The following is a 16,425-nucleotide window of genomic DNA, read 5'->3' as shown; positions in this document are numbered from 1 at the left end:
TATGATAACAAAATATTACAATTAAAATTCACTTTTAAATACTAATAAAGAGTGCATTTATATTTTAAGTATTTAATAAATTGTATTCATCATACCTTTTAAATTTTTTTAATAATATTAATAAATTACAATTGCTGTTACTTTGTAAAACTTTTAAAAAATGTTTTTACTCGGTCATTTATGTAAGTGTCTAACACTAGATATTTTATTCAAGAACAACAATTGTCTCAGGTAAAGTTAACTCTAAAAAATAAATCTTTTAATCGTTAATTTGAATAAAACTTTATTAAAATGGTTGATTAGATTTATATATATATATATATATATATATATATATATATATATATATATATATATATATATATAATCACAAAAGAATTTTCTGATGTGTTTAGATACACGAGGTTTGTGTTGGAAAAAAAATGGGGCAACACAATTAATGTTTTTCCAAAAATATTTTTGCGGTCAACTTGACTGATTTGGATAAAAAGGGAATACTTTTTTCTTTGTTACTAAGTTATTTTAAAACTGGATACTTTTAGATTTGAAGGTAAATAAAATTAACAATATAATTAATGTAACATATTTTATACTATTTTTAGTTATAAATTGTATCCAAATTGAATTGTAGTTAATTTAATATTATTATTACACTAATAAATTAATAATATTAAACTCGAAAATTAATTAAATTCACCATTTTCTAAAGCTACTCACTTTATTTTTTAATATTACTTTTAATTACATTTATTTTCACATAGACTATGATTATTCTCTATTAGAAACAATTTTTTTTTTCAAAATTACTTATTAAATCAAAACAATATCATATAGTTAAATTAAAATAATATCGTGTCAATTAATTTATAATCTTTTTAATGCTTAGTTGATTCATATTTTTATTAACTAAAATTTTAAAATATTTTATACTATTTTAGTTATAAATTGTTATATGTAATAAAATTATTGACTTTTAAAATAATAAATTAAAAAAAATAGATCTAAATTAATTTTTTAATTATAAAATTTCTCATCCAAACACACCACAAGATTAATTAAATTTACAATTTTCTAAAACTACTCATTTTATTTTTTTAATAAATTTTAAACACACTTAAGTTACAATCAACCCTTATACATGAACCAAATCTCTTGAAACAATATCATATTAGTTAAATTAAAACAATATCGCGGATTCTTATCTTTATTGACTACACTTTTAAAATATCATTTCCGAATTCCGATACATAAATTATTTTCAACATTAATCACTTCAAATCGAAATCTTCGAGAATTAATTCAATCATCATGATAGACTTTGACAAAATTCAAAAGAAAACCCAACGGTTTTAAAGTGTTATCGAATTAAAGAAACATATAATTTGTTACTGTATTCGATTTTAACCTCAAGACTCAAGAGTCTAACGTGCCCACCCTCCCACTCATCATATCATAATGCTTCGCCCTACCCAACCTACCCTTCCATTATGTCCAAGTATCCCAAATAAACAAGGGCATTATAGTAATTACGTTGAAAACAGTGAACAAAGCTTCTTGTGTGTTTCGGATGATGTGTTCCCAAGTGGGTAACCCTCCCCATAAAGAGAAGGACCACCTTCTCCTCTGTTCCTCTGTTCAGTTTCAGATTTCACACCCAAAACCCCAAATTTATTATCTTTTTTCAAACCCCATTATTTCCCCCAAACAAATTCGTCCCCATTTCCCTCATTTTACGCGGTTCTTCGATTCTTGAGGCACCTGGCTGATCTCCGGCACCGTATGGCGGCGGGGACAATGGCGACGGCGGCCGGTGCGGCGGTGATGCTGTACTACGTCCTGAGCCGGCGGCTGGGGAAGAAGGCGGAGGACGATGATGAGGATCACGTCGCCGGTGGCGACCTGTCGAAATCCAGCAGATCGGTTCGCCGGAAGAGACTTTCCCGGCGGCCGGCGCAGGCGCCGGCGACGCTGCTGGAGTCGATCGTGACGCTGTCGGAGACTTTGAGGTTCACGTATTCCGAGACCCTCGGGAAGTGGCCCATCGGAGATTTGGCCTTTGGCATCAACTACTTCATGCGCAAACAGGTGATAAACTATGAAGTTCTTAGTTAAATTGTGGTTTCAAGTGAAATTGAGTGTTTTTCTGCTTCTGGGTATGTGGAAATGTGCAAGTTTTTGGGGGATTGTGGCTTTGGGAGTAATGGGTTACATTTTGCAGGGTAATTTGGCAGTTGCAAGTGTGTATGCTGGGAGTGATTGTGTGCAGCTCAAAGGGGATGACATAATTGTGGAGCTGTATGAACTGTTGAGGCTTTTGACTTTGTGTATGCTTTTCTCCAAGAAGCCATTTCCTGTGTTTTTAGATTCTGCTGGGTTTTCCCTTGATGATGTGCTCATTCAGAAGCCAAAAGCTGGGGTATGTTTTGTCCTTATCCTCTCTCTCTCTCTCTCTCTTCTCTATATGCTCTTTTACTTTTTATTTGTGTTTTTTATTTTATATTTTGGGGGTGAGTGGTGGAGAGGAGTAGGAGTGTGGGACAAATCACACGCTCTCACTGAGAGGCTGACTCAGCCACCAGATGGGTTTAGAGATAGTGGCATCATTCTCACCATGTTTAGAAGGGAATGCCGATGAATTGAATCTAAAAGTCATTTTGTTTGTCTTGATCCTCTCTGTATAAATATTTTATATACTGAAAGAAAACTAATACGACAGAGAACACAAGTTTTTGTTAGGTAGTTTTGTGTGACATGAAGTGCTCTTACGTTTCCCAGTTCATCTTTGTCCCTAGATTTGGTTTTATATCGAAAAGCTTTTTTTGACTCTTTGAGATAAGGGGGGCTATACTTTAGACTACCCGTGGTATCAGGCTTTCTGAGAGTGACCCCTTTGTTTTAATTTTTTGTACTGATTTCTATAATTTTTTTTAACGGTAAGAGCCCTTGAGGTTTAATAAGGAGAGAGATAGACACAACTTACACATGATTCATCAACTCACATGAGAGAATCCTCTTCCCCTTGTGGTATTGTATTTGTATGTATAATTCATGTTATGTAGTGGAAGTGTGTATGCCCTGATTTAACAAAAGGGCTCTGAGGTTATATATGTAAATACAATATGTATTTTAACAAATTTAAATACGCAAGAGGTTAAAGACAAAGTGAGTAAGTAAAAGTGTAAAACTAGGTTACTCTGTTGTTTTTTAATCTGTCAACTATGCTTTTATCTTATCCTATAGCAATTAGCAAATAGCTTTGCTGCTACGATTTTTCTTCTGTCTTCTAGTGCTACCCTGTCCTGTACTGTCAGTACCCAGATAAGTCTAGAATGTTGGCTGAGAACAGACTAATCTGTTCGAGCAATCAGAGGTTTGACATTAGTCTGAAAAATAATCCACAAGGGAGACTTATATTATACAAAACTTAAATGTTATAAATTCCCTCTCAGATTATAATTTGGGTTGTTCATTTTATTTTATCACCATTTGAGGATTCTTTGACTTGATGAAAAATGCTCAGAGGAAGGAATAAGAAAATAGAAAATTGAGGTAGATGTGATAATCTATGCTAGCCTGAGACGGTTGTTATTGGTTACTATTATATACATTTTATATCATTTAATCATCAATGGCCTTATACACAGTGACGTTGACTTGTATTTTAAATCTGAAACTGTTGTGGCTCTCTTTCCATTTGTTAGTCTTTAAATCTTAAATAATATGTTATTCTCTGTCATGAAAAAGTATGCACCTGTTTTTTTTTTTTTTTTTTTTTTTTTTTTTTTTTCTCTCTCTCTTTTTTCCTAACTTTCAACTTCTGAAGTGTTTCTGCATGTTTTCCTAATTTTCTTCAATTTGATTCTATGGCATGATATATTTTTGCAGCTTCTGAAGCCTGCATTCACAATTATACGTGATACACAGTCAAAATGTTTACTTCTATTGATCCGGGGTACTCATAGCATAAAAGACACACTGACAGCTGCAACTGGTGCTGTTGTCCCATTCCACCATTCAGTTTTAAATGATGGTGGGATAAGCAACTTGGTTTTAGGATATGCACACTGTGGCATGGTTGCTGCAGCTCGTTGGATTGCTAAGCTCTGCACTCCTACCCTACTTAAGGCTCTTGGTGAATGTCCAGACTTCAAAGTCAAGGTATTGGTTTGATATTTTATTTGGAAAACTGTATCATTACATCGATGTATAACAGTAGATAACTCACCAATAATGATAAATTATAGTATAATATATTTTCATTTATTTTCTTCTTTCTTACATTATGCCTTATTACTCTACATTCCCTTTTTCATAATTTATTTCTTCATTTTAAAATTGTATTTCATTTTTAATTCTCTCTCGTGAGTGTTGTATACATGCCTGTATAAGTATGTTTACTAATCTGTTTTCCTATTTTATCTTTCTATAGATTGTTGGGCACTCACTTGGTGGTGGTACTGCTGCACTGTTAACATATATTCTTAGAGAGCAGAAAGAGTTCTCTTCAAGCACATGTGTCACATTTGCCCCAGGCATGTAGTTATACTACTTACTCAGTTTCTATTCAATTGAGCAATTAGATTATTCATTAGATTTTGCATTTTATAACTCCCTGTCATTATCTTGATTGATTGTGTGAATGTGCATGCAAGTTCACTGAACTTTCTCTGTGGCCATATGAGATTTCCAATTACTTCAGCACATTATTATTGTCAAGGATGTACTATATCTTTGAAGTTTGTACTTTTCTTATTATTTGTTTGATGGCAAAAGTAACGATTACTTGATAGCAAGCATGCCTATTTTTGCCTAAAAATTGTAAAATTTATGTAGTTTCTAGTTACTTTTGCAAATAAACACTAAACGAAAGATAAGTGATGAGTGCAACACATCTCATGATATTTATTTGTTTTGAAATTCTTGTTTAATACAATGCTGTCCATGATTCTGTTTGATTAATTTGCTTTATTACATTGAATTTTCTCTAATATGGGATCCTTTCTGCTTTTATCATACTTCTCTTGCTAATTTGTTGTATCGTGATTTTCTGTTTTGCAGCTGCTTGTATGACATGGGAGTTAGCAGAATCAGGAAAACACTTTATTACTACCATTATAAATGGTTCTGACTTGGTGCCAACATTCTCAACTTCATCTATTGATGATCTCCGTTCTGAGGTGCGTTAGCTAGGACTTTAGATGATTTTGTCAAAATATTAAAGTTCATTACATACTTCATCGAGCGTCTATGGCCATTCCTATTAGGCTAGTTTTTATCTAAAATGTCCTTTTCTTTTTTAATCAAACTAATAATTTAGAAAAATTATGTCAAAGTTAATTAAATAGGAGTAACAATGTGGACCACATTAGAGTTGCAAGACCAAATTTGTGATGTATTCTTGTTCTGCTTCTTACCCAAGTTGGTTTTGAATCAGGTCACCGCATCCTCTTGGTTGAATGATCTACGTGATCAGGTTGAACATACAAAGGTACTAAATGTTGTCTACCGCTCTGCAACTGCACTTGGATCTCGCTTACCATCTATATCTAGTGCAAAAGCTAGGGTTGCTGGTGCTGGTGCTATTCTGTGGCCGGTAACCAGTGGTACCCAGGTAACTTCAACTTCAAAACTTTCTGATTTCCAATTGACATTATTTCACAGCAAGCGGTACACAGTGCTCCTTGGGATGTAGTTTTCAATTAGGACTTCATCAGAAATTGGCAAAGTTTTTAGTTATTTATTTTTGCTTAACATGAAGGGATGTTTTATCTGTTGATATTATTGAGACCTATATTACAGATACTTGATTAGTTCAGGGATTTCCCATAGTTCACCCTTGATTGATGGAGATTCTATTTTATACTTGCAGGTTGTGATGAAGCGTGCACAAAGTGTTGCTGAAGCTGTTGTCAGAACTCGTTCATCATTGTCATCATGGTCTTGCATGAGTGCACGCCGCAGAAACGTGGGTACATCTTTAAACTCTAAAGCAGAGGACATAACTGAAGCCTGTCTAATATCCGAGAGAAGCACAGAAACTCTTATGACTGAAGAGGTAGTGAGAGAACCTATGCTTAAGGATGAAAACACTTCAAGTGGAGGATCCGGTCATGATGACACAGATGAAGATGAACAACTCATTCCTGCTAATGAAGACATTACCGCATCCGCTGTCAGTGATTTCACGGAAGGCCAATTATGGTACGAACTGGAGAAGGAGCTTCAGAAACAGGATAATGCGATGAACATTCATGCTCAAGAAGAAGAGGCTGCAGCAGCAAAAGAGATCACAGAAGAAGAGAATCAACTTGTTGATGCTGCTGAATGCAGTAGCAATTCAATCACAACATCAGACAACATGGACAGCCATAGGTTTTATCCCCCTGGTAGAATCATGCATATTGTTTCGGTACCTTCATCGGATGAGTCGAATTCAGGTTCTGATGACCCTGTAGAAGAACATGTCTGCTTGTATGAAACACCTAGAGAGCTGTACAGCAAGCTCAGACTATCAAAAACCATGATAAATGATCATTACATGCCAATGTATAAGAAGATGATGGAACTATTAATACGAGAACTTGAGAAAGATAGCAGCTGTGCTATTTTGAATTAACAGAAAACAATATAGCAATTGCAAAATTGTTAGTGAATACAGATTTCAGAGTTCTCATCATCTCTGCTGCCATCCTGTAGAAATTTTTGATGTATGAATTTGATTCTTTTAAGGTAGGTACATGTATAAAATGAGAAAGTAATGATGCATTTATTGTTGATTTATAAAGGTTGTTAACATTACATAGGCATTTTATTCCGAATCAATGGGAAGTGCGTTTTTTATTGTTATTTTAACACATTTACTCATGTTAAGAGGATTTAAATCTTAGTATAGTTGTGCTGTTCATGAATGGTTCCTATGCAGTCTATGCTACTAAATCACTGGGGGTTGGGAATCGGGTTCAACGGTTCGGTAATTTTTTTTTTTTTTTCACACGGAGGACTTGCGTGCAATTTGGAATCATGACGCATTTAGGAATTCCCAAGTTAAAATTATCAGCAAACGACTTACATTTGCCCTGAAATAGTTGGTGCAATCATAAATGTGAGATTCATATACATATTATTATTCTTAAGGGAATGACATGGGTAGTGATATTTGAATTGAATATTTTGGTAATATGTATTTATATTTATTGTAATCATTTACCTTGTTATATTATGTAGATTCTTATATCCGTCCTGAAAGCCACCAGAGATCTAAATACGGTGAGATGATTGTTGTTTGATGCTTGGATAATCGAAGTTTACGATGTACACGTATCAAATCTATATTGTATCCTGATACACGCATTATGTGGTCACCTTCGTTTTAAAGCTTCACTATCTCTTATCATCAGATTACTTAATGCACATTTTTTATTTGGACAGTGATAGAATCATTATCTTAAATATAACATTTTTATTAAAACTTGATAATGATTATGCTTTTTCAATAAAGTTTCAAGAGATTGAAGATTAACGACAATAGTATGATAGTGATGACAAACCAATTTATAAGTATAATCTATATTATAAAAAATAAAGAAATCAATAAAATATATTGCTCCGGTTTTTAGTTCAATCTATATTAATAAAATTAATAATACAAATAAAGCAATTTACAAATGACATAAATAACATTTTAGTTCCACCGTTTTGCTGCCCCTTTTTAGTCCCTGCTCACTGTTTCTAGTTCTATATTGCTAATTTTCTATGCACTTTTGATCCTTATAGTGCTTATTGTTTGATACAGTACCGTGACTAACGGTGTGCCATGAGTTCTCAAGTCATCCCACATCTATAATGTAGTACCATAGTAAATTGGTACTCCTTCACAACAACCAATTTCACACAAATTTAAAAAATTATTAAATACATTTAATCTTATAATTTTTATTTATTTATAAAATATACATTATTTACTAAAATATTTTTAACCATACTTATAATAAATAGCACTATCATTCATTGTCTTAGAAATAAAATTAATTTGATCAAAATTTACTTATATTTTAATTTAAAAAATGTAAGAATTTTTATTTACTAAAAGGAAGTAGTACTTATTTTTTTTTATACAACAATTCTTTTTGCTTTTTCAAAAATTTAAAGTTGAGAAAGTTAATTTCTCACGTTTGAAAAATGGTTTTTACTTATGTTTTCCAAAGAATTGTTCCTATGACAATATATATATATTTTTTAATATTCTTAAGTTAAATGAAAAGTTTTACTTCAGTAAAATCATGTTTCTTTTATTTTTTATTTAATGGAGTAAAAATAATTGATTCTCAAATATCATATAATATTTTCAGAAACATGAACCAAATATATTTTAATCGTTCTAAGGAATGGAATGTTGATTTTCAAGCATAAAAGTTTCCCTTCTACCGAATGGCCACATGACAGTAAAAATGGCCTATTGGAATTATCAACCGCCATAGCGATGCTTGACGGATTCAGGGGGCTGCTCTTCCATGATGCCAGAACCTGTTGTTGCCAAGTACTCGCGAATGGTTGTTTTGCGGTCAGCAAGAAAAGTGTGGTCCAGAAAGTTGTTGTAGGCTGTTTCACCAAGATTCTTTGCTGCTAGTACACTGCAAAAATATTTCACTGTTAATTTACAGGGAATCCAAAAGTAGACTGGGTTTAAATAACGGACAGCTATTGTACTATTTGGCTTTGTCGAAACTGATAACCTCTTTTTATTTTACACATTGAAAGCATATTGAGAAAGAGGAGCAATGTTGTATTGTTGTCCATGAATTTGTGACAACTAAATTTGACAGGACAAAACTTAGGTGCATTTTCATAGGTATAATTGATGTTATTTTTTCAACTAGAGTTGAAGATTTATCTCGGTAATATATGTAGATTTCATTAATATCCATAACCCTTACACATAACCCTTACACTGTTTCCTCTGTCAACATCAAATCAATAAATTACAAATCGGCTTTTACTCAAAACGTGCTTACCAGTGTCGAAGATAAACACGGCAAGGTAACACATCATCTCTCCAAATTTTATCTATATTCCACCGTCCATATTGCTGAAAATAGATTTCCTTGTCTCCTGAAAGGAACTGTAATGTGAGAATGCATAAATGAAGACAAAAGACATGAAATAAGAAAGAAACAATCTAGGCATGACAAATGGCATGCATAAACAAACAATCGGATCAACTTTTAACGTAAAATGTAGAAATCACCAACAGTAAAATGATTGGATGAAATTCCTATTATCTAATGAACCATTAAACCCTTCTGCCTAGCCAGAAAATTTATGAAATATTGAGGCATACCTAGAAATATTTTGACTATTGTATGCATCCCGCCAAGCAGAGACAAAGAAAATTGATATAAGATAAATTAAAGTCTCTAACTAGAACTTCATAACTTGTTATTACTTACAGTCTTATAGAGTCCCAGTCCCCCCTTTCTCCTTTCCAGAAAAACCTTAACGTCATCCATCAGTGAATATTTGCTGAATTTGTTACAATATATATTTATTAGGATAACATGTTCATGTTAAGTCATCATGAGTTTTTCTACGTACACAACTCTATTCAATTCCACAAGATACTTGTTTATACCTATGCCAAAAAACATGGACGCAAACATAAATCCACAAACATGAAAAAGTTGGACAAAACCAGCCTTACCAGTTTCCAAGACAATACAAGACTCTTGCCCTTAACAAGCACAACGCCAATGAGACTTACCTTTACATCTAATGTTGAAAAATTCCTCGTCACTATAACGGGCACAAAGGACCTGAGAAAAATTTGCCTCATCAAATAACCAATTTGCTAACTAAATAATCAACAATCATTATGAGCAGACATAATTTATTCATTGGCACAACAACAGCAATCATCACATACCGCAGGAAAGTCAAAACACTTGCCATCGAGCGTTTCAGGAAGAACCTACCACACAAGCAACTAAACATCTCACACCACCACATATAAAAATATCACAAGACAATCAAAATATAAAAACAACAGCAAGGCTCAAAATTAACATCTACAAGCTTACAGCAAGAAACCGAAACTCAACCTCCCTCTTGATAAAATCTGGAATCTGCAAATTTATCCGCAGAAAACGTTAGCACTAGAGCTCAAGTTAACAAAAAGAAGAACACACTGAACCTGAATTTACTATGCAGTCAGCAAATCGGAAGCTGGACGAGCTATAAAAAAAATAATAATTTGATTTTCTCCTCTTATAATCTTCATCCAATAATCAGAATTATCTGAATGCGTAAAAGTAAAATTTGACCGAATCCGGTTTGAAAATTGAAGCACTGACTAGTGAGCAATGTACCTCTGATTTTCTGATCTCAAAGACTGTTACGACAAGAGTTTCTCCTTCACAGGGCTCCACACTCAAGCTGGAAATCTCCTAAAAACAAGAGAAAACAAAAGCATGATAGAATTGCAAGTCCAACGTGGCTACTTTTGAATTTGACAATGAGAACGAACCATGGTTTGGGGCTTGGCGATGCCGCGCTCGAAGAAAACCGGAGCGACGTGAGCGAAGACGCGGCGGAAGCGGTTGAGCCTTGCGGTTCTGAAGTTAGCCAAATCGGGGAAAGTGCTTCGCGCGCTTCTCTCTGCGGAGAGAAAGAAGAAGTTAGTGATAGGAATAGGTTAGTAGGGAGAGTGAGGTGGTTAGTTACCGGAGAGGAGGGAGCCGAAGCCGCAGATGGAGATGTAACCGTCGGGAGAGAGGAGAGGTTCGAAGTCGGAGTGGTGGCTGAGTTCGGCGACTGGATAGGGTGATGATCGGAGAGACATGGCGGTTTTGGGGGAAACGAGGGAGAGAGTGGCGCGTTGGTGGGACGCGCGAGAGGCGAGTGGCGAGAGTTGGAAGGGGAAGTTAACGGAAGTGGTGCTACTGCTACTGCTACTTGCTATGTTCATCCACGCAGCGCCCAATTGCTCAATTCACTCTTCGCTCAATACCCAATATCTTTTTTAAACAATTAAATCTCTACATACAAATCACTTATTATTATATAATTTCTTTTTTTTTTTTAATTATTTTTTATTTATACTATATCTATAATTAAAAAAATAATAATAATAAAGAGAATATAATTTTTTGATTTTCACTTTTCTTAACACATTTAATTTTATTTATCATTCTTACATTCCTTCCTTTTAATAACTATATTTTTTTAAAATAACTTTCTTTTTAATATAAATATTCTTAAGATAAATATCAAATGACAAAAAATACAATACATTCTATTTCAAAAATCACAGACAAAGTATGGTGTTGAGTTGGATTGGAAAAAGTGCACACCGGATCTTCCTTTGTCTCTACACTACACCCGAATTTGTTCTATGAGCCACAAAGTAAATAGAAAGAAAAAGAAAGTTAGAAATACAAAGTGATTTTGAGAACTTTTGTTGCATGTTTAGATCAATGTCAATGGCAACGAGCGGTTTGACGATGTTGCCCATGGACTTGCTGATCGTGGTCTTCTTGGTGCGAGTGAAAGAGAAAAAACAGAGACGAGAAAGAAGAGAGATGCGATGGATAAGAAAGACAAATTTAAAAAAAAAAAACTGGTTAAATAAGTTGCTTGTTAAGATCATAACCGATCTAACAGTCACAAGAGTCTAATGTGATATGATAAAATTATTAAATTTTATTATAATATTTTAATAATTTGTCTAATGTGATTTTACGTATAATTTATAGCGGAAGTGTATCTATATTATATTCGAAGTTTCATGGTTGGTAAAGCCTGAAGATTTGTTGGAGACAAATTCATCCTTCAAAATGTTTCACCAAAGAAATAAAAGCTGAGAACATGCAAATACAGAAGTATTTAATTTGTGCCATAAAGAAGCAGCAATGAGTGGTTTAATCACACACCATTGTTATTGGACAATTTTAGTGAAGAGAAGGGTGAGAGTGAAAAAAGAGGCAAATAGCGGATATATCATCAATAGCAATGCCTCTTCTTTTACGTTTCCACTCATGCATGGCACATTTCACCACTCTTTCAGCTGCCTTTTCCTTATCTGGTGTTGAACCAACAATTCTCACTGCTTCTTCGTTGGAAATTACATCCCATACCTGAGATCAATAACAGAAACATATACATAAACTTCACACTTGCATCATAGTCATAATTCCATTTAATCACATGCACAAGTGACATGCTCACTATAATATCATTGGCATTTCACTCTTTTGTCAAGTCCTACTTTCTCTTTTATATCCTGTCCCATGAATTTTAGTGAATCAAACACACCCAAAGGGTGAGTTTCATACACACAAAAAGAGAATGGCACAAGCGTATCATTACTACTTAACCAATCAAGCATGATCTTCATTTAAATGATTTGGTCCAACATACTGTTTAGGAAACAATAACATTGCATTTTGTTACACTTTTGCAATTTCGATTTGTCATAAAACTGACCATAGAAGGAGTTATTGTATGGTTAAAGAGAAATATGATAAAAAATTAGGTGCATACCCCATCTGTTGCCAAGATGACAAATTCATCCCTGGTGGTTAGTTTTCTTTGTGTAACATCTGGTACAGAGATTAGTCCGAAGTCCTTTAAACAGTAGTCACCAAATGCTCTAGATATTGCTAGTCCTGGGGTCTTACCATTTGGCATCCAAACCCTGTACACTCCTGGTTCATCTTCCATACAAAATACTCTCCCTCTAGATTGCATTATGCGCTCTGCCTCCTCTGAGATTAACAAAAACAAGACTCAAATTTCTGCAATAAAGACAAACACTTCCTATGCTGGGACGTATGTGAGTGAATATACTTGGTAAATTTGGCTTCAAGTCAGTGGTAAGCTGAACAGAAGTCAAGGTGCCATCCTCTGAAGTGGTTGCCAAGACAGCCCTAGAATCACCAACATTTGCTATAGTGAGATGTTCACCCTGAAAAGTTAGAGACACGAACTTACAGCTACTTCAGATTAATACATCAAAGCTAAGATCTAGTATAGCTCTTACAATTTAGAGCTAGACCAACAAAATGTTTGCTTATTCCAAATTATGTTATCAACCAACATTTTGTTGCTCTTGCTACATTATTAAGATTAGGGAAATTATGGATAATCAACTATAATATTTTTTTTGGTTCTTATATTATTAGGGATAGGGTGAATCTTGGAGCAACGATAATCATCAAGTTGTGTAAACAGCCTTTTCCATTGTAAGGCAGCATATATCCAATTCTTTACAACACTGTGCCATCAGTTTTTTAATCTAGCAATTAGAGTAACTTTGAGCTGATTTTTGCATTCCATGGCATCCAAGCTTGTAGCAAAATCTAACCACCACTTTGACAGTTAAAAAAGGGATTAACGTACTCTTACCATTAAGTGCATGTTTGTTTTAGATTTTGATAGAATATAATTGATTTTGAACTGTTAAACGTGACCAAAATGTCTAATCTGTCTCTAAATTAATCTCAATTGCTAATTTTACATAAGAATGTGTGCTACAGCCTATAAATTGATTATAAGATGTGACCAAACGGACACTAAAATTATACAACTAATATGAAAATATGACTAATGTAAGTTTTTTTTTTTTTTTTTTTAAAGTAATAGGGGGTTACAAGAGACTAAGAGCATCTAACAAATTATGGCAGAACATGGAGATAAAGTACCTCTTTGTTCCTGATCATAACTGAAGGATCTCATGGATAAAAACATACTTGGATAATGCAACTGATAACTTATATACTGAAGACTTGCCTTACCATTTCTCGAGAAGGAGAAATTGATCATGTTGAGTATCACGGTCATAAAGTTGAAACTATTGTCTATAAATTTTTAAGTTCTCAACATACTATCTTAATTTCGTTTCCTGTGTGATTTTTTAGGTAGGCGCAATATGGCTCTTTTCATGACAGTGACCCACAAAAACAAAAGAAAGGAACTGTATACATTGGAAACATGGCATACATGATAAAAATATGTGAAGTCTGACAAAGTTAACATATTTCGAAACCATTATTTCAAATCGTAATGAAGTTTGTGCTTTGATGAGCTTTGGAAAATTTGATTTTGTAAAATTGATTGTGAAGTGATGTGATATATGTTTGAAGTTATTATTATAAAAATAAGTTAATAGTAAAACTCGGTACAAAATTTTTCATCCAACACAAAAACTACATAAAGGTTGCTTCGACGTGGAACCAAACATGAGAAAATTTACTGAAGATCTCGTTAACTAGTATTTCAAAGTGATTTGAGAATCCAACATGAAACCAAACACACACTAAATCAAATATCAATGGTTGAAGATACCGTATTTATCATATAAATATGGATAACCTGTTTGATAATTGTCAAAGCTGTAGTACCACTTTGAAAGGAATCAATCCCAGCATGCTGCTTTAGATCTTGGTCAATGGCAGCACAAGTGCTTATGTAGGACTGCTTCCATATGTCAAATCTATGGAGGTTCCTGTCTGCTTCCATCTTAAAATCCAGGTCAAGTGATGTTGCAGCCAGATTTTCCTGCCAGTTGCACAGCAAAAGAGAAGGTAGTAGTTTCCTGACTCTTTTGGATACCAAGTGCCCCCAATGGCCATGCCCATCAAAAACTCCGCAGAAGATGATGTCTTCTTGGCAACCAAATTCCTATCATCAGAAACAAATTAGAACATAATATATAAGAACTTATTTGGGTAAACTTATTCAGAAGCACTTCTGTGAGAGGAAAATATGAAATAAATTTTTCAATAAGCTAAAATTAACTTACACATAAGCTATTTTTATGAAGTTTTTTCCTATTAACTTTTTCAAAATCATATTTTTTAACTCATGTATAAACTAGTTTTAACTCAGACAAATTTATTTTGATTTTCCTTTCTATTATTCTCTCTTAAAAATATTTCTGAAAAAACTTATTCAAACAGACCCTAATTGGACATCTTAAGGTTTTTGTCCCACTTATACTGAAAATGGCAATAATTCAGTCCCCTATTGTTATGTTTGCATACCTCCCAAACAATAAGTTTGTCCTGATTGAATCCTTTCTGGCCCTTCTTAGTGAACACAGAGGCAACATTGTTGGCCTTGGGAGACTTAACAATTCCAGATGAAGTCAATAACAGTTCATTTTTCTTTGCTTCCTTTGCCAATGCTTCCACAGCTTTCCTTCCACCATCCTTTCTACAACTCTTGTCTTTCTTCAACGACACTGTTCTTGCCAATCCATTGACAAGAGATGGAAAAAGAACCATGGCTACTACATTCGAATCACAGTTGCATTATACACTGCCAAAATATTTGGTCCTTATTATGTTTATCTTCAAGTATAAATGCAAGGATTGGAAATCAGGTAGTAGGTGCCCTTTAGTCACCAAAAAAACAACGATAATAGATTAAAAAAAAAGATATTGAGAACCCAGAAACATGTTACATGATCGTAACAGTAAAAAATCTTAGAAGATGAAGATTAAACCTAATTCAACCTTACATAATTGACTTATATTATGAAGATGTCTTTCACTTATATATTTTATTTTCCAATACATCCCCTTGTGTCAGCACTATTAGATTTGATGTGGTGGCCATTTTTAATATAGACTTAAGATACGTTCTAAACTTCCAATACTATCTTATAAATAAGCATTTAGATTCAATAATACTAAATTGACATGTAAGATGAAAATTGTCTATCATTGATTTATTTTGGTTATATCATTACTCAACGTAAGATCTCAAAAAAAAAAAAAAAGCAAAATCATTATGATATATAAATTTATAGTATCTCAACTTTCTCATCTGAAAACATAAACAAAGTTTCAAAGAAGCATTCAGGTAATGTCAAAAAGACAGTGCATTTCTTACACTACTCAAAATTCACCCCAGAGGAAGATGAAAAAGAATTCATAACCGCAGAAAACTCAAACTGAGTAAAAGAAACTTAATATAGTAGAGTCTGATTTCCCACCAAATTTGATCAAGAGAAAGAGTCAGTTACATGTGCCTGAGATTGGAATGACCACCAGCAAGTCCTATCTCATGCTAGAACTGAGAGATGATTCTTCTAAAGCTATATATTATTACTTAACTCCATGAACCCAAATTGCAGCACAACTAGTGTACGATCGTGGCTTTTACTTCTTGTAACTTGTAATGTAAGGTGGTGGCCGATAGCGAATCTTATTACAAACGTCACATGTGATGGCCAACTTCAGAGGTCAAATTAGTAATTTAAAAGCAAAAATGGATATATTTCCGTAATTCATAGTTTGCATGAAACGAGGTCGGTAGTTAACAATTATATTACTAAAGCAACTTACCAATTAAGTATGAATAAATAACTTGTGTGGATGAAATTTCTCTGTGTTTTAGTCGTATGCATTAAATTAAGTGATCTTCAAT

General features: G+C 33.6%; 3 protein-coding genes across 11 annotated transcripts; 1 reads left to right on the top strand and 2 right to left on the bottom strand.

Annotated features, from left to right (window-relative positions):
• Window positions 1–1,531: 1,531 nt before the first annotated feature.
• LOC109817614 (lipase class 3 family protein) lies at window positions 1,532–6,846 on the top strand. Its single transcript, XM_083063047.1, has 7 exons — window positions 1,532–2,085; window positions 2,219–2,416; window positions 3,886–4,158; window positions 4,430–4,532; window positions 5,059–5,177; window positions 5,435–5,611; window positions 5,870–6,846. Exons 1-7 carry the CDS (start codon window positions 1,780–1,782, stop codon window positions 6,614–6,616), a joined length of 1,923 nt encoding a protein of 640 aa, XP_082919173.1. The 5' UTR covers window positions 1,532–1,779; the 3' UTR covers window positions 6,617–6,846.
• A 1,471-nt stretch (window positions 6,847–8,317) lies between these two features.
• Window positions 8,318–11,018, bottom strand: LOC109817613 (uncharacterized). Its single transcript, XM_020382926.3, has 8 exons — window positions 10,717–11,018; window positions 10,520–10,650; window positions 10,362–10,439; window positions 10,074–10,118; window positions 9,920–9,964; window positions 9,758–9,809; window positions 9,012–9,108; window positions 8,318–8,630 (listed from the first exon to the last, which is right to left on the bottom strand). The coding sequence occupies exons 1-8, from the start codon at window positions 10,958–10,960 to the stop codon at window positions 8,465–8,467; spliced, it is 858 nt and encodes a 285-aa protein (XP_020238515.1). The 5' UTR covers window positions 10,961–11,018; the 3' UTR covers window positions 8,318–8,464.
• A 770-nt stretch (window positions 11,019–11,788) lies between these two features.
• Window positions 11,789–16,264, bottom strand: LOC109817602 (putative protein phosphatase 2C 34). Of its 9 annotated transcripts, none has more exons than XM_083063062.1 (6): window positions 15,889–16,264; window positions 15,036–15,312; window positions 14,365–14,673; window positions 12,841–12,958; window positions 12,535–12,758; window positions 11,789–12,128 (listed from the first exon to the last, which is right to left on the bottom strand). In XM_083063062.1, exons 2-6 carry the CDS (start codon window positions 15,276–15,278, stop codon window positions 11,943–11,945), a joined length of 1,080 nt encoding a protein of 359 aa, XP_082919188.1. In that variant the 5' UTR covers window positions 15,279–15,312; window positions 15,889–16,264; the 3' UTR covers window positions 11,789–11,942. The 9 variants fall into 9 exon arrangements, with proteins under 9 accessions (XP_082919188.1, XP_020238497.1, XP_029131095.1 ...); XM_020382908.3 differs by having other exon boundaries at window positions 15,992–16,264; XM_029275262.2 differs by having other exon boundaries at window positions 15,036–15,283; window positions 15,992–16,264.
• Between the last annotated feature and the right edge of the window lie 161 nt (window positions 16,265–16,425).

The sequence above is a fragment of the Cajanus cajan genome, chromosome 1 (genome assembly GCF_000230855.2).
Source record: "Cajanus cajan strain Asha chromosome 1, NIPB_CcT2T_4, whole genome shotgun sequence".
Taxonomy (NCBI): Eukaryota; Viridiplantae; Streptophyta; class Magnoliopsida; order Fabales; family Fabaceae; genus Cajanus; species Cajanus cajan.
Note: the sequence above shows the minus strand (reverse complement) of the source record. Positions and strands in the feature narration are given on the sequence as shown.

Bases quoted from the DNA above. Each gene is read 5' to 3' on its own strand.
- LOC109817614 (XM_083063047.1), top strand. From the start codon at position 1,780: ATGGCGGCGGGGACAATGGCGACGGCGGCCGGTGCGGCGGTGATGCTG. The intron at 2,086-2,218 runs GTGATAAACTAT...TACATTTTGCAG, and splicing joins ACTACTTCATGCGCAAACAG to GGTAATTTGGCAGTTGCAAG. The intron at 4,159-4,429 runs GTATTGGTTTGA...ATCTTTCTATAG, and splicing joins GTCCAGACTTCAAAGTCAAG to ATTGTTGGGCACTCACTTGG.
- LOC109817613 (XM_020382926.3), bottom strand. From the start codon at position 10,960: ATGAACATAGCAAGTAGCAGTAGCAGTAGCACCACTTCCGTTAACTTC. The intron at 10,651-10,716 runs GTAACTAACCAC...TTCTCTCCGCAG, and splicing joins CTTCGGCTCCCTCCTCTCCG to AGAGAAGCGCGCGAAGCACT. The intron at 8,631-9,011 runs GTAAGCACGTTT...ATATTTTTGCAG, and splicing joins CGTGTTTATCTTCGACACTG to TGTACTAGCAGCAAAGAATC.
- LOC109817602 (XM_083063062.1), bottom strand. From the start codon at position 15,278: ATGGTTCTTTTTCCATCTCTTGTCAATGGATTGGCAAGAACAGTGTCG. The intron at 14,674-15,035 runs GTATGCAAACAT...TTCTGATGATAG, and splicing joins ACAAACTTATTGTTTGGGAG to GAATTTGGTTGCCAAGAAGA. The intron at 12,759-12,840 runs GTATATTCACTC...TGTTAATCTCAG, and splicing joins CTTGAAGCCAAATTTACCAA to AGGAGGCAGAGCGCATAATG.